This window comes from Takifugu rubripes, chromosome 18, assembly GCF_901000725.2.
Source record: "Takifugu rubripes chromosome 18, fTakRub1.2, whole genome shotgun sequence".
In the NCBI taxonomy this organism is placed as follows: Eukaryota; Metazoa; Chordata; class Actinopteri; order Tetraodontiformes; family Tetraodontidae; genus Takifugu; species Takifugu rubripes.
Genome location: NC_042302.1, coordinates 6,268,436 through 6,292,897, shown reverse-complemented (window position 1 = coordinate 6,292,897; position 24,462 = coordinate 6,268,436). Strand labels below are relative to the sequence as shown.

Below are 24,462 nucleotides of genomic sequence, written 5' to 3'. Positions count from 1 at the left end.
AGTCTGAGGCTGCATGAATAAACCAGCATCCCCCACAGGTTGGGTCTTTATTTGGGGTGGTGAGGGATTCTAAGAGAGAGGAAGGTAAGAGACACAGCAAACCAGAGAGCCATTGAAAATAATATTAACCTCAAGGTTGGGATAATGTGAACCCAGCACTATGGCAAATAGATTTCAAAGAAAACCTCTCTGGGAAACAAAAAGAGAGGCCAGGTCGGAATCACGAGGGTGATAAAAAAAGACTGTCGTAGGTGATTAGCTTAGCTCCCTTTAATCGCTTACTGTATTGGACCTATCAAAATAAATATCCTCAGAGCACAATGCGTACTTAAGCAGATCCTGAAAAGTGAACCTAAGAACAAAAATAACCTCCCTTTTTGTCCACAAAACCCTCCACAGGAAACACCGTTACACACAACGCCCTGCGTTTCATCCTCTGCCTCCCTCTTCTCACTAACAGCTCTGCTATATGTCTTTTTCTCCACATTTAATGTCACTCTGAAGCCAGATTATCAGGGAAAATCTCTGCAGCGGAATGGCGAGCGCTTCCAACCAGTATCTCTCAGAATTTTAGTTATTCTCACAAAAAAGGCAGGATTATTGTTCCATTCAATGCCATCTCCATAGAAATGTTGCCTACTGCTGTTAATTTACTAACACAACAGAGCAGGAAGCCTGATTACAAACCCTAATCCCTAATTTCCCTCCTCGTCTCTCGCTCGCCTCCATGATGCGTTCACTTCCTCCGTCTCTCTGTTTATTCATCAACATTCCCAAAGGTGTTCGACCATGTTCTATTTATGTGACAACCCTACATCTGTCACCCCGCACAAAGCGACACACCTCCACAGCCAATGCGCGACCTATACTTAGCCTGTGTTCCAGTGCTAGCTTTTTACAAAAGTTTGGAGAAAAAACCCCCAACAAGCATCATCTGGATTCTGAATGTTATCATTCTCCTTTACTCCATATTCCTGCCAGGCCTGCTGTGACATGATGTGGCCAGAAAGGACTCTGGTGCTGTCTGGGGTTACACGGCTCACGGCTGTCTGGCTGAGTCTTTGCTGAAAGTCAAGCAGACAGCCCCGCTGAACGGAAAATAGCTCGTTGCGGATCGTCCAAGGACATCCACCAGTTTAGCTTTCTCAGTGGTTGCTGTACGAGAGAGGCAGGGCACATTTATCTAGATGCTCCTCGCGACTGTAACGTTTGAGAAAAACGCAACACCTGAAACAGGCAAGTATCAAAATATTTTATGCTGAGTATCGTGCATTTCCCAGGTCTCACTGTTAACTCATATTTCCAGGGCACATTTGTAATAAAATGGGATTAATATAACTTTCCTAAAGCCCCCACATGGGTGGTTTAGTAAAAAGTAGTGTAGCAATCAGGATGGATGGGTACTTACCTTCTTTTACTTGTATTTGGGCAAACTAGGACTCATGCAGCCTGGCTGCACAGTGCACAGATCATGCACCTTTGTGGTTTTGAGTAACAACAGGTCATTAGCGGTTCAGTGAAGCTCCACAGACAAAAGTTATTGTTTTCATGTCTGGGCGAGACAGTGAGGATAAATTAAAACATCAGGTGGCGCCGAATTATGGGTTATTATTTGAAGTGGGACACATGAAAGGCAATTTGCACAGCAGACTGGTCGTATTTGATTTGAAGAAAAAGCCTTTTGTACAGGAAATCAGCACCGCCTTCAAATTAAATAAAATTTTTATGTGACTACACTTGAGGGGGGAAATACAGGTATGAACATTCACTGTGATACTTGTAACGGTGCCCTTACCAGTCCTCCCAGCGATCAGACTTCTAACACCATTCAGAAACTGGAAAGCACAGCACAGATAAGAGTGAGATAGCATCAGCTCCAGTCTATTGTGCAGCACAGGAAATTAATCCGAGATGCAGGCTGGGCAAACAAAAAGTGCAAACACTGACTCACACGCACACACACATCCATGTCCAGACACACATTAATACCCTAAAGGTGCCATGATATTATTAAACACATACTGACTGCAACAAATATCAACCCGTGCCGTTGGGACTTCAGAATTAACAGAGTTAGCTGTGCACAAAAGTAATTCTGGGCTGTGCCGGCAAAGGGAAACAAAAGGGAAAGTTAATTTACCAACTTAAAAGAGAGGTAAAGTGAATCAGTGTCAGGACCTAGAAACACCCGACAAAAGTATGATTACATTTGAGTTCCTATATGATGACACACAGAGCACACACGATCATCCAAAGGATCAGAAGTCCACAGAGACAAATAGACGATATGCAAACATCGAAGGACAATTATTGAAGGTAAAAGCAAATAAATGGGGGGGGGGGGGGGGGGGGGCAGGAGAGCCTTTAAAACAAAGTGTTCAGCCAAGCTGCCCTGAGGTGTTCAGAGGCGCGTCCATGTGCCGAGGGTGGAAATAATGAGGGAAACAATGTCCCCTTCTTCATCCCACCCATGTCTCTTTCTGTCTCTGGCCATGGGACATTACTGGGAATTTCATCCCTGCTCCTTTAACGGAATAACGTCAGATTTTCTTCTGTCTGTGCGCTGTGCTGTGCTGTGCTGACAAGCATTCGGCCTGGAAAATGTTGTTAGTTGCATGCAATCTGTCAAGTGGAAAGGAAAGAACGTTAACAGCCCCGTGCGCGCAATCCGCACATCAAAATGCGCATGAAAGTAGTTGACCTGCGTGACAACAGGAGCAACGAAGTTAAGGAATAAATCTAAGAGCATTGTGTCACCATCCTCTCTCCGGCGGACATCTGACAATCGTATTTCACAGGTACAGATGAGTGACACGTTGTTATTAACCCGTTATTACTATTGGAGGGGATTTAATCCCGCGCCTAAGCGATGGGGTCAACGCAACTGCACCAAAAGCTGGTCATAATTATATTTTAGGCTCCTCTTGGTCCCCGTCACGCAAAACACGGAGCGTGTCACACATGGGTGTTTAGCAGCCGTGCGTTTAAACACACGAACGTACGCGCACGCACCTACGACTGCCAGCTAACTTTCAATACTCACCGCGGCTGTGTTTACGTCGCCCGGCCACGGTCGCTCAGTCAGCCCAGAAAAGGCTACCCGACTATCGTCTCCACCGGTCCTGCCGACGTCTTAAGTGACGCTACGTTGCGTAACCGGATCGAAGCGCTCCGTTCGAGGGTTGCCGTCCCGTTTTGTGTGCGTGTGCGTGTGCGTGCGTGTGTGTCGGTCTCCGTGCCGACGGGCTGCCTCCTCCGTCTCTTTCCCTCCTTCCAGTCTCCGACGGTTACGCCACTGGTGGCTTCCCCCAGCGCTCGAGACGCGCTCGTGACGTCACGACGCAGGGACGGCTGGGCGCGCTCTCTCGACGCGCGCGCTCCCGCTCTCACAGGCAACCGACCTACATTCGAGCCTATCGATAAACCGCTGTCCCTTTTTTTGTTTGTGTGTTTTCAAATAGTTAGTTCTGAATCCTGGAATAGTGTAAAGTTGTATGTAAACATTATCGACCCAGTATTTTCTGTTAAACATAAAAGATGTCTTTACAATCCGCCTTTAAGGGTTAATCTAATATTTTATAGAAGTTACTTAACTGAATTGAAGATTATGGCTGCAGTCTTTAATTTGTAAAAGTCAATGCTTCATTTTGGGACATTAAAGTAAAGAAAATATTAACTTTCTAGTACTACTAAATATGCATTCAGATACTCAGTCGCTGCTTTAAAACCACAATTAAACACAGAGTATCTGGAAAAGGCCAAAATGGTGCCAACATCCAGGTGTTGGATTAAAAACATGTTGACATTTCTGTGTGAGTGACATTCATATATCTGTGTTTTGTTTACTCTGTCTTGCAACTAATTACACATTGTCCAAGAAGTCACTGACCACAGCCATGCACACAGTGAAAGAGAGACACTGTCCCAGTTCCCAGGGCGCCAGTTGGCCAGACAGCTGAGGTATAAATAGTTTTACTGAATACCGTTTCCCCGCGCTTAGGGCCCCCAGATTAAAGCATTTTGGGGCCTCTCTCAACGTCAATTCATTGAACTGTCCTATTGATGGACATTTTCTCATCACTTTCCCTCCCCCAACATCATAAGCCCAATGTATGGTTGGAAGATTCTGCTTATATTTCCTTAATGTTGTTTATCTGCACCAGTCTTGTGCATTTGGTTTGTGTGTGTGTGTGTGTTTGTTGGGGGGGGTTCCGATAACTGATCAGGTGATTCAGGAAGGGTCGGGGCGCCATCTAGTGGCTACAGGCTCGAACGAGGTGTTCAGATACAATGCTTTTTTCATCGATCTTAAGTAATAATATAATAATTCCTCCCCTTTTCGGAAGCAAATATAAAACAGTGAACTGTTTTAAGGGATTTTTCATTTCTTTATTTTGTTATGGTGACAAAAATAAAGACATAAAAGAAAGAAGAAAATAATTGAATCAATTCTGAAAAACCTAAAAACTGAAAGAAAGAGAGCATCCACGACACTGAATATGCTCTTAAAGTTGCCGTGAAAGAGAAGAAACCAGTGCATGCGGTTGCATATTATATTGCATTTTACTGTACAAAGATTTGTTTTAAAATCAACCATTTTAATTTAAAAATGGTTATGTTTTCATTTTGACTTATGAACATGTCAGAGAATATTAGTAGTAACAAAAATGATAATTAGATCAACATTTATACTAATAATCTAATAATTTCTCCTAAAAATTGAGTTTAACTGCTCTGCGTATGTTTCCGTGGCTAAATACAAAAAAGAGAACACACACTCACAGACACAAACACACAAAAAAGGAAATTAAACTTTAGAAGTGGCCACAGGAGTGATGGCGAGGCTGTCGCCAAACTCGTAGGCACCAAAAATGGGGTAGAGTTTGGGTCTCCTAAGGAATTGCCAGCAATAGAGAGGAATAAATCTTTGATGGAGATGTGGAACTCAATGAAGACACATCCTGTGTGGGAGTAGAGGAGAGACCCAGTGTCGGCGTCGTCGTAGGACACTTCTTTTGTTGCGCAATCCACGAACACACCCACGATCGTGGGATCTCGCTGCAGTTTTATATAAGACGCCAATATATTTCAGCTGTATAGTTTTTGAGAGCCCTGGGTTGCTTTTATCAATGTCCATGCTGTCTCATGGAGGGGAAGGCAATATATGGTATTTTAGCATCTCCATTTCTTCACTGAGCTTCGCCCGCATTTGCTCAACTGATTTTTTCACCAAGTTCACGTCATTATTCAAACTGGAGTGGAATTGGCCCCGTGTGGTTTCTGGAACGTGTAGTTTCTTGCTGAGTGAAGCGAAATTCTGCAGGAGATACATTTGATCCCCTTTTTGTAAAACAAGCTCAAGTTCGCCCCGTTTACTCTGCAAGTTGGCGATGTCCTGCCCCAGACTGGCCACCAGGCGGTCATTCGTCACCTGTATAGCCTTCTGCCTCTGCTGCCTCAGCTCAGCCAGCTCCGTCTGGCCTCTCTGCAGACAGGCCGCCAGAGAATTCCAAGCTTGATCAATTTCTTCCACCTCTTTCTCCCACTCCCTCCTGCTCTGTTCAGCCAAACATTTCAGCTCCTCCATCCTGCTGCGCTGATACACTTCTATCAGCTCCATCGCTGATACCGCAGAGACCAGGACGTCCTTCTTCTCCCTGAATGCACGCTCTAAAGGCACAGTTTGGTGCCTCAAGTGATTTTCTTTCAGGCACGTGGCACAAACGCACGTCTGGTCTTTCTTGCAGAAGGATGTCAGCAACTTGTTGTGGTCCCTGCAAACGCGGGCTTCCAGGTTTGACACGGGGTCGACCAGCTGATGCTTCTTAAAGGTTGCCACCCTCTGGTGTTGCTCCAGGTGATGCTGGCAGTATGAAGCCACACACTTGAGACACGACCGCTGGGCCTTGAGCTTCGGCTCACAGCACATGTCACAGGTCACCTCCCATGCTTCGGCAGGGGTCTCGCCATCACTCACCGTTATGTTGCTGAAATGCTGCACCAAGTTTTGAAGTGCCGTGTTGACCTTGAGCTCCGACTGTGTCTGAAGAGCCTCCTTACACAGGGGACACACGGGCTCATCAGTGTAGGACAGGTACTCTGTGATGCAAGCTTTGCAATAGTTGTGTCCACAGGGAGTAGTGATCGGCTCGGTATATGTGAGCAGGCAGATGGGACACATGAGCAGGTCTTCGCAGGAGGAGGCCATGTCTAAGGGGAGAAGAAGTTGGTTACAATGATGTTCAATCCACAGTCTTAAAATAGAAAAATCCCCCAAGATACTGATATCCACTCATATAAATGATCTGATGTGTGAATAATTGGATATACACTCTGCTAGTGGGCAAACGGATCTCATTTTGGCCAACAGCAGGGGATTAGTGTCAGTATTTTCTGGCTACTACCATAAAATCCAACGAATTATTGGAGCATGTATTTCAGTACTCTGGCACTCACATATAGTTCTACATTTGTCTCACAACTTCCTGTTTCATTTTAAAATGGAACCCTCCTCTTGTTTCAGGTCGCTTGCTTTTTCTTTGTGACATCTGCTTGAATAGCTTCCCCGTTTCCTGACTTTCCACCTATTCCACATCGTCCACATGTGGATATCCAGTCCGCGTCTCCCCTTGTCCCCAGAGCGTTTTGTCAAAGTCTTTGTCTCACCATGCAGCTGTTCAAGCTGCCTTTGTCTGATTCCTTTCGCCCTGAGAAATCATAGTTTACCTCATTTTCCATCCAGGTTTGGTCAGCTTCTGTTTTTGAAGCAGTCATTTTGATTTGGTTTATCTTCGTGGTTTCTTCCTTCATTTGCCAGTTTGTGGTTACTTGCTTTTGTTTGATAAAAAGCTGGCACTTTCTGGTAATCTGCCTCTCCCTGTCCCTGGATCCTCAAATTACATTTTTCACATTCGTTTTTTATTTTTAAGCATGCTGTTGGGGTCCAGGGCTCCGGGTTGTGCTTGGTTTTTCCTGCAGGGGGCGTGGAGGAGCTGATTTGCTGCACCTGTCGGCAATTTATATCAGGCCACCTATTTAGAGACGGAGCGCCTGACCACCAGCGTCGGAGAGTTTTGCTGACTTGGACCAGTGCTTCCCTGCAGTTAGATTTGTTTAATAAAGACTAGTTTTTGGACTTTTTACCACTGCGTTTTGCCTGCTTTGGGTCCTGTTAAAACCCAAAACCTTAACACATGCGAGTGTTCGGATGCAAATATTCTTCATTACTGCATCTCAGTTGAGGAATTTCAGACTTTTTCCTCAACCACATTTGGAAGACAGATTATTTAATTATTTATATAGATATAAAACAAATATGCTTACAAAAGCAGAATTGCGTTGAAATAAGAGCTCTCACAAGTACAAGCCAAAGATGAAGGAACCAGCAAGATAGGTCAGTAAAAAAGGAAGGTTTACCATCGACGTTTGATCATAATTTTAGATTTGTCTTCTATTTTCAGATTTCCCCACACAAATCATGCAGTTACACAAAGTACACATTTTTAAAAATCAAGACGTTTACCTCGTCTGCGTTGTTCAAGAGTCTGGTTTTATATTTCAGTATCGTTTTCTGAGGCAAGCGCCCTGAACCACTACGTACGCACGCACGCACGCACGCACAGTCATTGAGTTTTGGAATGATCACGCAAAGGCAAAGATCGATGGATCGAGATCAGGATAACTTTTATTGTCACCACTTTTAATTAAAAAAAAAGAAAAGAAAAAAAAAGTCAGGCACGTCCAAACCAAGTCCTTGAATGGCGCAATCCAGCGGGTTTTCTGTCCTGCCAGGTTGAAAATGCATTCAGTGGGAGAGAAAACCCGGCTGGAGTTTTCTTGGACTGGGTTTGGACTTGCTTGCTTTCGATCGTCACAATCGTGATGACGGTTGTATGTGTGAACAGAAATGATGCACACTCACTTCAAACGATGTTATTAAGCTGGTTTGGGAAAATTACTATTTCATTTAATATTAATTAATGGTATGCTTATTTTTTTTAAACTAAATTACATTTAGCTCTGCTATCTGCCAGCCACAAGCATCGCCGTGCGTCAGTGAATGCGCATCATGAGCCAGGGGAAGTATCCAGTGCTCTGCATCCCGAAGGTGCTGATGAAGAAGTTGAGGACCGTGGTGAAGAAAACCACGACGGTTGTTACATTGTTCAGGTAATCCAGACGTTTCTGCTGGGCGCCGTTGTTCAGATCCCGACGGCCTGTGGTTACCACACAAGTCCAAACACACACACACACACCAATTGGGTAAGAAAGCACATTTAGTAATGCACAGATCACAAATGTTGCCTTCATTCAGCATCAAAAACACCCAGAGTCTTTAAAACACTGAATTTATTCAAATTTTCATGATGATTAACAGGATGTGGCTTTCCTTTCAAATGGTTAGTGCACGAATAAGAAAGAAAACACGTGAAATGTGCTTGACAGCACAGCTGCACATATATGGCACACTGATGTTATTGCACAATTGGATAATTATAGAAATGATCCGATAAAGTGAGAATATTTTAGTTGTATTACAGCTTAACTTTTCAAAGCAGTACTCTGTGCGTGTGTGTGTGTGTGTGTGTTTGTATGGGGGGGGGGGGGGGGGGGGTCAAAAGTGGAGTCGAGCCAGCAGCCAGCGGAAGAATCCAGTCCTCTTAGATCCGAAGAAGCTGACAAAGAAGTTGATCACCGCGGTAACGAAGATGACGCCCGTAGCAAGGTTATTCAGGTAGTCGAGTCGTTTTTGATTGGACACCACATTCAGGTCTCTGCGGGCTACACACACACACACACACACACACACACACACACACACACACACACACACACACACACACACACACACAATGCTCTCATGTACATACAATACAATAAATACTACTACCACTCCTGGAATCATAAGAGGAAGAATATTCGGGCACAACAACATTAAACGTATAAGAAATAGTTTATTTAATCATACATTTATGTTCTAAGCCTTCCCCAACTGCAAATGCCATGAAGGTAAAAAGAACATATTTAATAAGATGTAGACAAGGATTTGGGATTTCGGTGATGTGGCCGACACAAAAGTACCAAAAGCAAAAGTTTGCTGGTATAAACTAAAGGTTAGGAGCATTGTTTAACTTGTGTAAACCATCACTGAAAGTAATCAGTAAAATTAGCCAAAGAAAATGACTGCAACATGCACCTCTTGTTCGTTTCAGACCATATAAATCTACGAGTTAACTACCAACAGGAAGGCTGCATCTTATTTAAGCAGTAATACAAAATAAGCATTAAACGGACGACAGATCCGCTGTAATTGTAAATATATAAAAGTTAAAAACGGAATATCAAATCCTTGCGTTTGGCGTCCTCTAGTGGAAAATTACATGAACTTCATAACTATTTCTGTGTGTGTGTGTGTGTGTGTGCGCGCGCGCGCGCGCGTGTTCAAAGAATGAAACGCTGCAGCAGCCATCGTAGGAAGCAGCTGCGCTGTGTGCCGAACGCGGCTTTGATGACATTGATGATGAAGGTGAGGAAGATGATGCCAGTGGTCAGATTGTTGAGGAGGTTTAACGCCCGCTGACAAGAGTGAAGGAAGGCCAGCTCGACCCGAGCTGCACGCACACACAAACACACACACACATACACAGAGTTGACCCTTTGACCTCAACCATTTAAAGAGGATAAAAATTGGAAGTAGGTCCTGTGATACATGTTAGTATTTTGAGTGTAATTTAGACAAAGTTCATGTAACAAACCTTCCTAACATAGTTTTTTAAATAAAATTCAGAAATGCATCCTGGCAAAGAGGCCGGTGCGCTCCATCCCAAAGACAGAGATGAAAATGTTGGTGACAAAGACGAGGAAGATGACAATGGTCACGCTGTTGTTCAGGCTGTCTAGACGCTTCTGATTGGCCTCCTCAGTGACATCGCGCCGAGCTGCAACACACACGCACACACGCGCACGCGCACACACGCAGCAATAACAAAACAAAAATAACAATCCAGACTCCATCTGATTGATTATATTTAAGTGAATTAGTGGGTTAGTATATACGGTTAATGCATGGGTGTTTGGCAAAGCATAGGGTGAGGGACTCACCGATGATGATGATGAGGATCCCCGCCACTATCTGGAGGGCCAGGGAGAAGGAGATGAGTGTCAGCACTGCAATGTAGTACCTGAGGAGGAGGCGAGAGCACCGAGTTTATCATTATTTATTAAAGGGGATGAGTGCAGAAGCAGCGATGCTTCATACCGGTAGCCAGCTCCCTGCTCGATGACGGTCTTCATGTGTGTGATGTTAGCCAGGAACAGAGCCACGTCCAGCATGCCCTCGGCCACCGTCTTCTTTGTGGCATACAGGTTCATGTTCAGATTTGGGGTCGAACCCCCCTGAAAATGAGAAACGAAGATTCCAACCCATTATATATTTCTGTTTTTCTCTGCAGATTTGCGTCATCACAGAAATAAACTGCTGTAATTCATGGTTTGTTCTTGTGTTGTCGTCATAAAATAGGCCAGCAGAGGGCAGAAAAGACCGAGATGGCGCGGTTGTTTACGAAACTACAGTCGCACAGATTATACAAATATTGCCTGAATCGAATATAAAAGAAATAGATGTTTAGAGATAGGATGTAGGGAAAATTAGAATAGAAAAAATTAAGTAAAAAAATTAAATTAGAGCAGCCATTTACCACAACCTCAAGTGCACTTAAAGAAGACATATGTGCTATGTGAAGGCAGTCATATACACACTCAAACTTGGTACTCGTTGTGCTTTATGATCTCATTTGGCTGTAATGTGTTTCACTCTGAAATAAACAGCAATTATTCAAAGACGCAGCTTTACATTATCAGACGTCTGCTGCTCTGCTGCAGTACAGGTACTCCAGGTACTTTTTAAAAAACAAGCTAAATCAACAGCACCTACACAACCTATAGTGTCTGTTTTTGAGTGTAAAGCTATAATAATGGTTGAAAAGGGTCTATTTTTTCTGAAGAAAAACAGCAGAGCAACAGTTAACATGCCAAGTTAATACTATTGTAAATATATTTTGATTTCTTGATTTCCTTTTGAGGGAAGCATAGTAATTTATATGTTTTCATACACTCTTAAAAGTATTTACACGTCTATTTAAACTGATTTTAGACAACAAATCAAATCAGACACGTTAACAGTTAAGCTTGAGCAATAATGAGGCACTTTGTTGACGCCTCTAGTGGTGAAAAAGCGAAACTCCCAGCTCTCTTTTTCAGAACTTCTTTTATTAAAGCGAGATGATCCATAGAATGACAAAAGAAAACACACATTTATGGTGCCTGAACAAATACAAACACTCTCTGCTCTTTCATTTCAGGCTTGTCTGCACACAAGTGGGTTTCGCAACAGCGCCGCAATGTTTATGTCCATTCATCCTTTCAGTACTGGCGCACGGCCGTCTGTGGGCAGGATTTGGCAGGTGCGCTTAGCTAACAAACAGTTTTAGCTGATGGTTCAGAAAACGGTGCTACGATTCCTGGATCAAAACTTCAAATGTTGACGTTTTGGACGTGGGCAAACATGGGCCGAGCAGGAACAAGCGCATGTTTCTTTGGTATTTTAGGATAACCTGCACCTCCAGGTCTATCCAAATGTTTATCCTGGGAAATCTGATTAATCATCCCTCTGTGCGTCGCAGTTGGGCTGTACTGCTGTGACCTTCTCCGAATCAGAACGCTGTGCTCGTTGTGATCCGGGAACCCTTTGATTCGGCGTTATCTGGTCAATCTCCAGATCAAACCGTCCTCCATCCTGGCCTTTTCGTCACAGGCACGACAGCAGCAGAGTGGGGAAAGAAGGTGAAAGGGTCAAAAGACGACGAGTCGGGAGAAGAAGGAAGGAGGAAAGTAAAACCGACAGCAGAGCGGGAGATTATATACGTTTTCTGGATTGGCTTATTTCCACTGGGGACTCGTGTGTGTGTGTGTGTGTGTGTGTGTGGACACTTTATCAACATGAGCTGTTGGCTGGTGCCCAAAACACACACTTGTGCGTGCCCTCACACCACACAGACCAGATGTTTTCATTTATTTTCTGCTAATGTGTCGACTTAAATCGTCCTTAATTTACACGCGGTCGCTTCATTATCAATCATTTAGTGAAGTTCACATTGTTTAAATCAGCGACATTTTTCGACACGTACCAAAGGTCGATAACACCCAGTGGGTCTGCTAGGGTGGGATCTCTGAAAGCATCATCAGGGTGACACTGGTTGCTAACACAATCCTTGTTGCTAACACAATAACAATAACAATGTCTGACATCATCAAAATATAAAGCCACCAGTTGGATGGAAATGTGTGGGCTGGGCTGGCAAGATAAATACTCCTGTATACACAAATACAAGTAGACCCGGTTCGGGCTGATTCTCATAGATTGAAAAGGCTGATTAAAGAAACCGCTTGCACTATTGAACGCTGCTTTTTCCGACGGTTTTGAACGGACATGTCAGATTTAATAGAAACGCCCAGTCACACACACGTCCCCCGAGGCCTCGGTCACGTCTCACACACCAGCCCTGCACACGAGCGACACAAGTGCTTGATTATCTGTACGACGTAAGCACAGGTTTACGGTTGTATGTTCAGTTACAGTCACACACGCAAACACACACACACTACATGGGAGGCAATCACAGGAAGTGCTCCTCCCCAGAAATCCTATTGGTCTCCATTATACCCAATAGGAAGAGAAGCCCAACTAGGAGTGGAACCTGAGTTCTCTTTGGTATCCCACTGTTATGGGAAGGGAATGACATCAATAGCGACATAAAGACAGAAGTACAATAGTGCCACCTGTTATTACTACGGACAACCACAGGGGGCGCCATATAGACTCTCCTTTCATGCATTTGGGCCCAGTTGATTTTGATATTCCTTATACAGTATGTGACCTGGCTTGTGGAGGGGACGTAGGACAAACTGGGACGCTACATAACTAGTCCGACATGATAAATGACAAACACAGTTTAGCCTGTTGCTTAATCCAGGGAACGTGACACTCAGGAATGTCTCCACATTCTGTACCGAAGAAAACAAAAACATAGCCGACGATGGAATTGGATGTTTTGCTCGAAATGAAGCTGACGCAACACCAATGTAGCCTGAATGAATCTGCGTGAATGTAGTCCCGCCCCCCCTTGTCGACCAGAACTACCCCAACGAAGCGGTCCAGTCTGACAACAATATTATATAATGAGATTTGTTTACGTCATTTTTTTCACATCTGAATCCGCGGTGACCCAAATTGTGAATCATTCGGAAAAACAAACGTCACCTTCTGACGTTTTCCATGTTTGTTTGCCCTGGGGGCCACGGCTCAGCCGACAAAATGCTGCATTTGATGCTTGTCTCCGTGTGTTTTCTGCAGGTGGGGGGGGGGGGGGGGGGGGGTGAATGGGCTCATTATGTCCTGACAAACAAACAGTGGAAAATTCAACACACACACACACACACACACACGGGAGCACACTGGATGAACTTTGACATGGAAAGCGGGAAGACACATGGACGTCTGTCGTCTTTGTCCTCATCGTACACTTGTAGTAGGCTCAAAAATGACCTTTGACCTCTGATCCCAATGAATGGCTTTCCTGCCTCAGGCTGGTGTCTAATTAGCAAAAGCTGTTAAGCCACTTGAAAGCGGGGGCACACGCCGAGCGATGTTTCTTTTTTATCGCCGCACAGTGCGAGGACGCTGCTCGGCCTTTCATTTTGCCAGGAAACGTGTTTACAAGGGCACCGAATAAATCCGCTACAGTTTAAGCTGCCGTGAGTCTACAACCAACACACTTCCTGTGGTGTCATTTAGGTCACAACTGAGTGGACCCACATGTCCTTTTAACGCGTCGCTTCCTCCTTTTTGGTCCTTTACTCCTCGCTTACCTCTTCTATTACGTACAGCCACGTAAACCAGCACCCTCTGTTTTAACTATTGCCTCAATTTATAACTATTGCCTATAAATTTAAAAAAGGATTTCGAGTCGATGAATAGACGATGCAGGATGTGAACACAACCCAAGCTAAAAACCTTCCTCCTCCCTGACTCGTGATGATCATCCTCCCATTATGCTTTGGAGGGGCGAGCAGTTTCCCAGCGGGACAGACGCCGCTGTAGTTGCGGGCAGGATGCACACAGGAGCCACCGGAGCGGAGCTCGGGCGTGTTTGTTGTGTGAGAAATTTACGTCACGGAGCTTCAAACAATTGTGGCATTTCTGTTTTCCCAAAGTGTCCGTCTGCAGAGTTGTGGCGTTGCGGGTGACAACGCGGGTTTGTCTACAGTACGGGCGATCCCGCCGTGATGGTGGCTCAAGTGTAGCAATGACATGTTTAGATCAACCTGATTGCCAAAAGCTGAAGTTGAGATGTTTGAGGATCGCTTTCATTGGCTTTAACACCGAACCAGATGTTCGGGCAGATGTTCAAAAGTGGTTCTGGGCCAGCTCGTGTTATATAGACAAGTCTGGAATGTCCCTCTGGTGCCACATGCTATTATAAGGTAGCAGTATTTCTAGGTTGTTGTGGGTCTTACAAACCCACGATAACAACCGACACCGACCCGGACCACAGAAGCCTGAGGGCTTTTCTTCCATTCTTGCATTTTTACATTCTAACCACTAGATGTCACTGAATCCCACACACTGGACCTTCAAACTGTACATGATACACAATACGTAAAGCAATCGACAGGGTCATTCTTTCCCCCCTTAGCTTGGCCTCCCAGAGTGTGTGGTAACGAGTGCAGCGTGCGTACAGTTGTGTAAATCTGGGCTCGCCTGTGGTTCCTTGTGTGCACAGCTTTTATTAGCGGGTATTATTTTTAATTTACGCGTGTGCCCCGTAACTGTAGACTTTAAAGTGATTTGTGCCTAAGACACAAATGCACTGGGAGAATTTTACAACCCAGGCAGCCCCAGTTGCCTTTGACCCCCCCCAACAAACACACACACACACCACCCACCTCCAAAAAAGTGGTGCAAACTGCCACACACAGATCCATTTAATGTCACAGAAAACTATGACACACAAGTAAACACCATCTGAAGTATGAAAATGACTACAGGTAGCGATTGTAGCGTTTTCTTGCGTGTGTGTGTGTGTGTGTGTGTGAACTAGTACCAGAACCATGTGTGCCTGGTGGATATGGGTGTGTATCACATGTCAGGAGTGTGTTCATCGTTCCTGCTCTCGTGCTGTTGTGTCAAACACACGTAAGAGGTGTGAAAGTGCTGACAAGTGTGGAGTACCCACATTATTTCCTGTTTTTATTTACAGTATTTTCTTCGATGCGGAGCTCAGTGGTTTGATTCTGAAGGAGAGCTGCAGCGGGTTTGGTTTGAAAGACGGCAGGTTTGCATTTATTGCTCCTCTGGACGTCCCCGCTGCAGCTTGTCCTCATGCCTTCGCAGCTGTACGGAATTATATTTGTTCTGCAAAAACAGATGTAAATTTCAACCTTTCTGTGCTCAATGTGTGGAGATTAAGCAGACTTCGGGTTGTAGCTTTTGGAGATGCAGGGCACGCTCACTTCTTTTTCAAAAGAGGCCACTAAATTAGGCGATTATAAATGGGAGGTTACTAATTGATCTGCTTGATTTATTGGGTTCCATTTCCCAAATACTCCTTTGGTTATTCAACAGCTTAGGCCCAACTCTTGTCCAACTGGACCACCACGCCCTACAACAACTTGGGCCAATGTTAAGTGACAACTTAAAATATTCAGCCATAAATAATCTAATTTTAAATATATTTATAAAGACACACCTGTCTAAGTCTGTGCTTTTCTAAAATTAGCATGCTAACACCTAGCTAAAGCCCATATTTCCCACATGGTCCATGCATTAGATGTTACAGACCTCATCAGGCAGATAATAAAAATGAATCAACGTCAAACATCCTCCTTGTGCAAGTCTTCAGATGAAAGAACGAAGCTGAAACTTAAGCATCAACCTTTTAGCCGTGCTCCCCCGCCTCTCACCCACACAGTGCTGCGCAACCACTCGAGGAAATACATGTGCATGGCACAATGGCATGTAAAAAGACTTCAGTCACGGCTGAAATGATTTGTAGGGGTGTAAAAACATACTACCCATTGTAACGTGTTTGCTTCGGGCTTTTATTACAAGGAAGGCATGTTTGGAAAGTCGACGGACTGATGTCAAAGAGCCTTTGTGAGGGAGAAAACAGCAGCAGTAACTGGAATTCCTTGTGTTTTTTGTAGGGTTTAACGTGCCATAATAAGTGTAAGTTGGAATGTACCTTATATGAATGAAAAAAATAGTACCGCTAGCCTGTAGAAGAACATCTTGGAAAAGAAAATCGCCATTACTGCTATTAAACTCTTAAATATCTTCTCTTTCTGCAACCAGCTTTCAGGAAATTATGACCTGAGGATCCTTCAGGGTTGCAGATGTTTGCTCCCGTGGGAGCTGGCTGTAAATGATCCCTTTCAAGGAATGTTGTCTTTAAACGCGGCCTCGGTGCCCTGCCGCCGCGGCACAGGTCATTCTTCACCAGGCAACGTTGAAGCTGCGCGATGACTGAAGGGTTCGACTGAAATGAACCCCCCACCCCAAATGTAGCTTCGACTCGAGTCCCTCACTTTCGTTGTGATTCTCAAATTCAGCGTGTTTTACTGCTTTAAACAAGAAGACACTCACATCCTCTGTGTTTTCTATGGCTAAAACAGACACTCCTTATCTATTATGCAACAGCTGAAGAGGTATGTGTCACTCTGTTTATACTTTAAAGGTATCTGGACTATGTTTGAATCACATGCTACTAGGTATTAGTGTGTATAACAACACTTTTAGCTCATGCAATAGTTGACAGAGTATCCCTGTAGCCATGTGTCAGGGAACAGGGAAAGGCCGGTGTTAGCGGCTAAAGTGGACGCTGCGCTTGAGAGTGAGACGTTTCCACCGGCTGTTTCTCAAGAACAGACTGGAAAAGGTTCACGTTCAGCCCCAGAACATGATCACCAGTGCCCTCATGACGAAACCACAACCCGCAGGCCACTGTTAGAACTAACGCGTCAAGAAACAGCAATGAACACCGAGTCCAAGAAAAGAAAACTATTCGGTGTTACCTCTGAAACCGCCTTTATTGGGTGCATGAGTCGCCCCAAAAGTCGCCCCACAGGAGTGTGCGTATTAGCAATAAACTAACAGAGGTTGGCAGGATGTGTGTGAGCGTGTGTCTGTGTGTGTGTGGGGGGGTTGGTTGCTGAGTCGACTAAAGTTCAAACATCTGTGATGAAACATGCAAATAATATAAGATTGAAGGTGGCACGCTACTATAGTTCCTGCTGTCAGTTTTGTGGTGAGATGACTCAAAGTTATTGAGTTGTTTTGGCTGTAACTCCTCCCCTAACCCCCCCTGACCACCACCGCCACCACCGCAATCCTTCGGGCCTCCACATGTGTGACAGCTCAGGACATTCCTCCCATCGGCTTCCTGGCTTTCATGACTCGGCCTTCATCGCCGTCCGCCACACACGCTTCCTTCCTCTGCGTTTGTGTCTCTTCGCCCGGTCCAGCTCCGCCAGCTCTGCAGCTTTGTCACGAGGCTGAAGGCGCACGTGGGAGGCATTTACAGGAACGTTTTTGGTCTCTTGCGAAGAGTTAAAGAAATTTGTGGGTCCATAAAAACCCAAAACCCCCGAATGGGACTTTTGCATGCATCCACGCCCCCTTCTGTTCCTGGCCTTTTCATCTCCTCCACCAGCCTTACCTGTCGCTCCAGCGTGCTCATTTGCATGTGTGATTGATATGTTTATGCCTGCGTAACGGATCCCTGCCAGGGTTTTGTTTACTCGACGTGTAACAGGTGGAAATCTACCAAAGCTGGACACACCTCTTTCCACAACAGTGGCTCACCAAACCAGTCAGCCACGGCCAACCATGCACCAAGGTCACAGCTTCTTTATCTATGTGCATACATGCACCTGTGCTGCACTGTTGTACATATGCCCGAGGGTAAACTGTCTGCAGTCATTTTCAACGACAACACACACGCACACACACACAGGTATTACAGAGCGTTTGACATGTGTATGACTGAATTTACTGCTACTGAACAGAATCTATTTACCACAACACAGCATTTGGGATGTGAATGTGTGTGATCTCAAAGAGAACAACACCCATATAAAACTGTTGTTCTGTGAAAACTCATCGTGTAATTCAAGCCAAATCTAAAAATAAATAGGTACAAGTCAGTTAAACACTATGACCAAACTTCATCATAGTAGTAAATGAATGCCATTAATGTATTTACGTCTACAAGAAACAAATAGATGCCAAACACAGATAGATTATATATTTATACGGTTGTATACGGTTCCTGGGTGCTTCTACAGAGATTATTGCATCATCTCATCACAGCGTGATATCCAGCATTAATTTAAATATTTCTGTATGCCACATCCTTCACGTTATCATTTTAAAATTTCATTTATTGAATCTAAACTCTCGTTCCATTAATATCCTGCTCTTGTACATGGGTCTGTGTGATTTGACCCTCATCACATACACAGGAGGAGGAGGAATTAATTGTAATTTACTACGGTAGTAAAAGTCATGATTGGTGCTGATGTTACACATTCCCACGCTGTTATCGCTACATTTATCTTGAAAGAGAAGCAAGAAAACAGAGAAATCACATGTTATCTCCCCAGTTACCGTGAGGTTAGCTTGTTATAATCTACGTCCACATAATTTCTCACAACCACAAGGAAATCCAAGCGTTTTATGGTGACGTGGGATGTTTTCCACTGTTTCCATGTTTGCAACCACACAATCACAAAACAAATCCATCCATCTGAGATTTATTTGCTTTCTTTTTTTTTTTTAACAAGCCTCATGAAGATATATCCAGTTTAATTTCAGCATAAATCATTAGTCCTTTTGGAGTTCAAAAATGTTCTCATTTCATTTCATGGACAGTTAATTTGGCCTGGACACTGGCACTAAAACCCACGTTACAATCCCAGGGAGGACTATAATAACAAAAGAGAATCCTATGAATTTTCTTTAAAACTGACCAGCAACAGATACAGCTTTTAAGTTCTAATCATATATTATTTTCACAGGCAGAAGAAGGTAGACGAGTCCAGCCACAAACATAAATACAATGGTCCAGTAAAACTGACCAGTGCTCACAGCTATTGGCCCATAGAGGCTCCTAAACATGATGTTTACAGAGTACAAAGTAGTAAAAAGAAAAATGCTGTGAGACCTTTCCAAAGAGATTAGACCTTTTGAATGTACAGCCAATGATTGTTGCAGGTTAGAATCTGCAACCTCGTGTCTGACGTCACAGGTTAACAAGTGTAAAACTCTGGTGATGGCCGAAGAAGAGCGACCCTGGTCTCATAGCAACTGTAAAACCGCTCCGATGTGGCAGATTTCCCGCTGTCCCGAACGCAGTTAACCGCATTGTCACCGTGCTCCATTATTAAAGTATTGTGGATTTGGCTAAATTCCTACATCAATATTCAATTAATTTTCCACCAAAATGGAGTCTTCCCTCGTGCCTTCACTGCTCCGTGTGGAGGACGATTATAAAAGAGCCCTTTATTCACTAACGTGTGATGTCATTGCGTTGAAATTGACAACAGACCCACTGCAGGCACCCGGAGACATCAGCACCAGACTGGATGAGGTAAGGCAGAATCTCAACCCTCTTCTCTGTCCAACTGGTGCCCCCCCCCACCCCCCAACACTTTTAATCAAAAAATGACATCACAGAAATTCCCCTACTTTAAGGTACATTCTTTAATCTTTGGCTTCCCGTCTCCCCACACTGGTAATATGCTCAGCTCTATTTTTATGTCTCTCTCTAGATGAGTGGTACATGTGTGTGAATGTGGTGTTTGGCTGTGAACCAAACTCAGCGCGACCTCTGTAAGCTATAGTCTTAAATGGGGTGTACGAGTCCTCGGACCACTGCAGCTGATAAGCAACACTGCACATAAAAACAATTCTATAAATCTGAGAAAAGGGGGGGGGGGGGGGGGGGTAATCACACTATTGCTGCCTGTGCTTGTAAAAGCAGGGTGTGTGCACGAAGCCACATGGAAAACTTCTGGATTTATGCTGTAATGCTGGTGCATAGCTGGGAATTATGTGTGCGTGTGTGAGTTACAGTGTCCCAGCAGGACGGCCTGAGCACTGCAGAGATGGTTATCTGCTCACGCTTGGAAAAAGTAGGATGGATTTATGATTAAATTCTCTCAAACACAAGGGACACACAAACCAGGATAGATGGTCACGTTTTTTCTGGACACATTCAAACTTCTGAATCGGCCTTCGTGCACAGATGTTGGGCCGAGTGAGCCCTTTTCCTGTAAAGCTGTGAGTCTGCTGTAATTTCCCCCCCGAAATGAAAAGAAAACAACCCCCAGCTGAGAAGAAGGAGGAGGGACCGGAATAGAAAAAGTGTAATGGAGTAATAGAATAGAAGATTAGATGAGCACAAGAGGACGACTGAGGGACTGAAGTGATGCACCATGTCTTAACAGCTTTGAAACATATATTTTCTCCTAGGATCTTTGACTGGTGTGCATACATGAATACCTCACAACCACTCACGTGCATGCTTTCAGCCACAACCTGGCCATTGGGAGGGAACACACAAAGACACACACACACACACACACACATTCTTGGACCTGTAATTTTGTGAGGACATTCATAGACATAACACCTTGCCCAGATCTTCACCCTAATGCTAACCCTCCCAGCTAATCCACTAACTCGTATCCTAACACTTGGTAACACTCAAACACTCCTTTGAAGTTGTGAGGACAAGCCAAAGTAGCTTCATGTCCAAAAATGTCCTCACTTTACTGGTAGAATGTGGATTTTGGAACTTAATAAGTACAAGAATACACAAACACACACACACACACACACACACACACACACACACACACACACATAAACATCAAGACAGAGACAGAGAGAAAGAGAGAGCATATTCTAGGAATTGAAAGAAGTGGCGATGGGTGTGGAGGGACACAACTGCTGCCATGTTGTCGGTCTCAGGTACTCATTACCCAATGCAACACTTGCGTGATGTAAGCATCAATGCCGTTAGCATGTTAGCGTGCCGGACAGGTCTCAGTGCTATCTTGTCCTTCTGGTTTAATGGCCCGTTGAGGCTTGTTCATATGGGAGAGAGAATGTATGCAAATAACGGTCATGCCCCGGGGTGGGTTGGGGGGTTATTTGACACGTTACTTCACCAAAAGTAATACCAGGGAGTCGAGTTGCAGGCAAGCTTTCATTTAACCCTACCTTTTGGAGAGGTCACTTCCTGTTCAGTCACATGACTGTCACTTATCGCCACACCTGGATGTTTATTATGTCTCTTAGGGGACTTAATGAGACAATCATAAAGCTAGAAATGGTCAGGTTTAGGGCATTTAAAGTGTTTGTGGTATTGACCAACATGGGTTATTGTGGGGTGAAGCACAGGAACAGGAGCAGACGCAGCTTCACAATTAGATGGAAAACTAAATATGTTAAACACACAGAGGTCATTTTGCATGAGGGCCGCTGCATCTGTCACTGCTTTGAAGGACGGTGTGATTCTTATTAGCTGTGTGTCAGCTGCCCATGCCCTTTTTGCGGCTCTATACATAGAAAGTGACTAAGAGATGTAAAAGGTTTCACACCATAGAAATAGATTCATCATGGCAGCTTCACACACACTGCGTGAAAAAGAAGTCAGAGCTCCAACTTTATCGTGTGCCCCTCTCTGCTGAGCATGAGTCTATATTTAAATCTGACAGATTCAATTTGTGAACATATCAATTTCAATTTCAATTTTATGGAAAGGTCAAGGCGCCAACGTATAATGCTCCAAACCTCACACAACTTTGGTCGATAACAATAAACTGCAAGAAGAAAATGGAGCTTCTCCCCCACACCTGCTGCAGCTTGACATGCGAACCATGCATCACTCCTCCGTGTGTCTGCTACAGTAGAATAACATGTAAATACTCCACAACGTGCATCATATATCACTGATCGTTGGGGTGGCTGTGACATATCGCTGGCGGTGAATTCCATAACACAATGCTCACCTCAAAAACCACATGTTTTCTGGGATTCTCACCGACCTACGTCAATGTGATTGAGCCACCAGCCAGATGGTTCTACATTTCAGCTGTGACTGTTTGGCACCAACCCAGTCCAGTTGACAGAGAAAACTACCTTGGATACAATGACCTGGATGACTGAGAATTTACACAGACATCCGGCACCTCCTAATGTAAATGTTTATACATTGAGCCAACGCGATTGGCTGGTGGTGGCAAAATGGCGCCAAGAATAAGAGATAAATTAAAGCGTGGGCCAAAATTGGTGTGAGAAAACATGGCAGTTGAACCTAAAGGGCTTCAGCAAACTAGTATACATAGTAGTTTGTTTCCTTTATACAGGTAATGATGAAGTACATTTTTTTGCAGAAAATGTTTCTTTTTAATAACAGAGTGGTTGTTGTTCTTAACTGAAGTTAATTTGATCCCAATGTGGGGTTACTTTCAGACTGCAGACAGTTTTTATTTATAAAGGCAGCTCTCATCCATCTTTATTTAGTTGATTAATTTATAGATCCCGGTGTCGAGTGAGTTCAGGTAAATAAGGAAACAGAAGCCAAATTCATCTGGGGTAAACGTGGAAACGTGGGGTAAACGTGGTAAACAAACATGAAGCGCCCCCTTAACAAATCTGCCTGATAAAAAGGCAAATAGCATTTTAAATAATAAAGACAATCAAAGGGAAATGATGGAGATTTGGCGCTTCTTTGATGATATATTTCGTGTGTTGTACAACACAAGATACACACAGAATAGGCCACTATCACAAGTTCACCCCCACTAAGCCCACATTTTAACATCTGCTACGTTCTCACACACACACACACACACACACACACACACACACTGAACCAGCATAACTTTGTTCAATGGCAAGTGTGTCGCTAAATATACCAGTAAGCAATAGTCCTCCTGTTGGGGGGCAGAAATAATGACACTGACTCAGAAAATTAATTGTAAGACACCCCTGTGTGTGTGTGTGTGTGTGTGTGCCCTCATATTTGTTACATACTGAGTCCCAAAATAGCCTTCTTACTGGCAAAGTGGGGCCATTTTTGGCTGGACCCCACGTCTTCAAAGGATTGTTTGAGAGTCAAGACATAGCTTTAAGATTGAGGCTAGAATTGGGTTGAGGTTAGGGGGATATTTGGGATGTTTAGGGTTAGAATAATCCCCACAAAAGAGGGGGATATAATAATGCCAAATTCCAAAACCAGACTACTACATTTAAAAAAAATGCCTCAAGGAAAAGCAAAAGTGTCAGGTCCCTCACCCTAAACTCACCCCTTATTCCTGGCATTAGTGAGTACCTGCTCTGTTGACCCGCTGCTGCATTACAGCGCTCTATTAGTCTTTACACCCAGACCCTAATTGATATTTCATGGACGTTGCCATCGTAAGTTGATCTCAGAGACCGATCTGAACCCACAGAGCCCCACAGCCACCCTCTGATCCTCAACTCTCACATAGGCAGGACATACCACATCACTGTGGTAAAGCCAGGAAAGGAACAGTGAAGTTGAGTCACAGATTGAGCTGGGCTGAGGGACCGAAAAGGGACGTGAAAGCACAGAGAAGAGGGTTCGAGTGCTAACAGAGCCGACTAAAAGATTGCCCGTTGAAGGTCTTTCTGAATGCACTGACCTGCAGCGGTCCACCGGCTGGCATGGTGGATCTCAGCGATGTCAGGTCGATGTCTCGGCCCTGCTCCCCTCTCTCAGTCTTCCCGAGTCCCTGCATAATTAGTCCCGGAACAACTGAGTAACCAGGCTCACAACCAGCGTGAAAAATGCTAATGTGGGGACAGTAAGGCTTGCAATGGAGGAAAGCTACCCTGATGCCAGGCACCAGGCACCAAGCAAGCCAGGGAAGACAAAGAAACAGCTTATTCCTCCTATCATCTCTCCCTCTCTTTCTCTCTCAGCATCTCTGTGCACCCTTTCTCCCAGTCTTTCCTGCCCTATGGTGCCAAACCAAAGCTGCAAACCTGTTTGACTCAAAAGTTAGGAAGCTGAAAACCAGGTCTAGGTGAGAACAAAAAAAAATTATATTCAGGTTTTGCTTCTCTTCCTTCAATTTGTGGGAGTTTAGGAGTCATGATATGTACAAAGGAAGGGCCAAATTTCTGCAAACGGGTGAGCTAAAAGCCATGTTTCACTAAAAACATCTATTCATTAGCGTGATCCCACACCAAAGGAATCACTCTCACACTTCCCAGTTTGCCAGCTTCTACCCCAGTGCAGACGTTTAGTGAAAGACAGTTTTTCTGGTCACGTTACCACGTTGAACGCGAAAAAACAAAATGTTCTTTCC

General features: G+C 44.3%; 3 protein-coding genes across 21 annotated transcripts in view; all 3 read right to left on the bottom strand.

Annotated features, from left to right (window-relative positions):
- Nucleotides 1-3,321, bottom strand: part of LOC101063319 (ELKS/Rab6-interacting/CAST family member 1-like) — a 63,880-nt gene extending 60,559 nt beyond the window's left edge. For 3 of the 12 annotated variants that reach the window (XR_003885788.1, XR_003885792.1, XM_029825814.1), the window contains exons 1-2: nt 3,044-3,320; nt 1,796-1,835 (exon numbers count right to left, since the gene is read on the bottom strand). The gene's annotated coding sequence lies outside the window, so the exon portion shown is untranslated. Of the gene's footprint in view, nt 1-1,795; nt 1,836-3,043 lie in introns of all 12 variants that reach the window. The other 9 variants (XR_003885790.1, XM_029825817.1, XM_029825816.1 and 6 more) reach the window with 5 other exon arrangements.
- Nucleotides 3,322-4,353: 1,032 nt separating this feature from the next.
- On the bottom strand, nt 4,354-7,702 carry LOC105418465 (E3 ubiquitin/ISG15 ligase TRIM25-like). 5 transcript variants are annotated; one of them, XR_003885773.1, is made up of 4 exons: nt 7,621-7,702; nt 7,523-7,551; nt 5,082-6,210; nt 4,354-5,013 (listed from the first exon to the last, which is right to left on the bottom strand). XR_003885773.1 is itself a non-coding variant. In XM_029825755.1 (3 exons), the coding sequence occupies exon 3, from the start codon at nt 6,206-6,208 to the stop codon at nt 5,144-5,146; it is 1,065 nt and encodes a 354-aa protein (XP_029681615.1). In that variant the 5' UTR covers nt 6,209-6,210; nt 7,523-7,551; nt 7,621-7,702; the 3' UTR covers nt 4,354-5,143. The 5 variants fall into 5 exon arrangements, 4 of the variants coding, with proteins under 4 accessions (XP_029681615.1, XP_029681616.1, XP_029681618.1 ...); XM_029825755.1 differs by having other exon boundaries at nt 4,354-6,210; XM_029825756.1 differs by lacking the exons at nt 7,523-7,551; nt 7,621-7,702 and adding an exon at nt 7,417-7,516 and having other exon boundaries at nt 4,354-6,210.
- A 323-nt stretch (nt 7,703-8,025) lies between these two features.
- LOC101066147 (ninjurin-2) lies at nt 8,026-24,023 on the bottom strand. Of its 4 annotated transcripts, none has more exons than XM_029825761.1 (4): nt 23,794-24,021; nt 10,259-10,395; nt 10,102-10,181; nt 8,026-8,216 (listed from the first exon to the last, which is right to left on the bottom strand). In XM_029825761.1, the coding sequence occupies exons 1-4, from the start codon at nt 23,887-23,889 to the stop codon at nt 8,053-8,055; spliced, it is 477 nt and encodes a 158-aa protein (XP_029681621.1). In that variant the 5' UTR covers nt 23,890-24,021; the 3' UTR covers nt 8,026-8,052. The 4 variants fall into 4 exon arrangements, with proteins under 4 accessions (XP_029681621.1, XP_029681620.1, XP_029681619.1 ...); XM_029825760.1 differs by lacking the exon at nt 8,026-8,216 and adding an exon at nt 8,231-8,781 and having other exon boundaries at nt 23,794-24,023; XM_029825759.1 differs by lacking the exon at nt 8,026-8,216 and adding an exon at nt 8,935-9,611 and having other exon boundaries at nt 23,794-24,022.
- Between the last annotated feature and the right edge of the window lie 439 nt (nt 24,024-24,462).

Bases quoted from the DNA above. Each gene is read 5' to 3' on its own strand.
- LOC105418465 (XM_029825755.1), bottom strand. From the start codon at position 6,208: ATGGCCTCCTCCTGCGAAGACCTGCTCATGTGTCCCATCTGCCTGCTC.
- LOC101066147 (XM_029825759.1), bottom strand. From the start codon at position 23,889: ATGCAGGGACTCGGGAAGACTGAGAGAGGGGAGCAGGGCCGAGACATC. The intron at 10,182-10,258 runs GTATGAAGCATC...CCTCCTCCTCAG, and splicing joins GAGCAGGGAGCTGGCTACCG to GTACTACATTGCAGTGCTGA. The intron at 9,612-10,101 runs GTGAGTCCCTCA...GTGTGCGTGCAG, and splicing joins GATCCTCATCATCATCATCG to CTCGGGTCGAGCTGGCCTTC.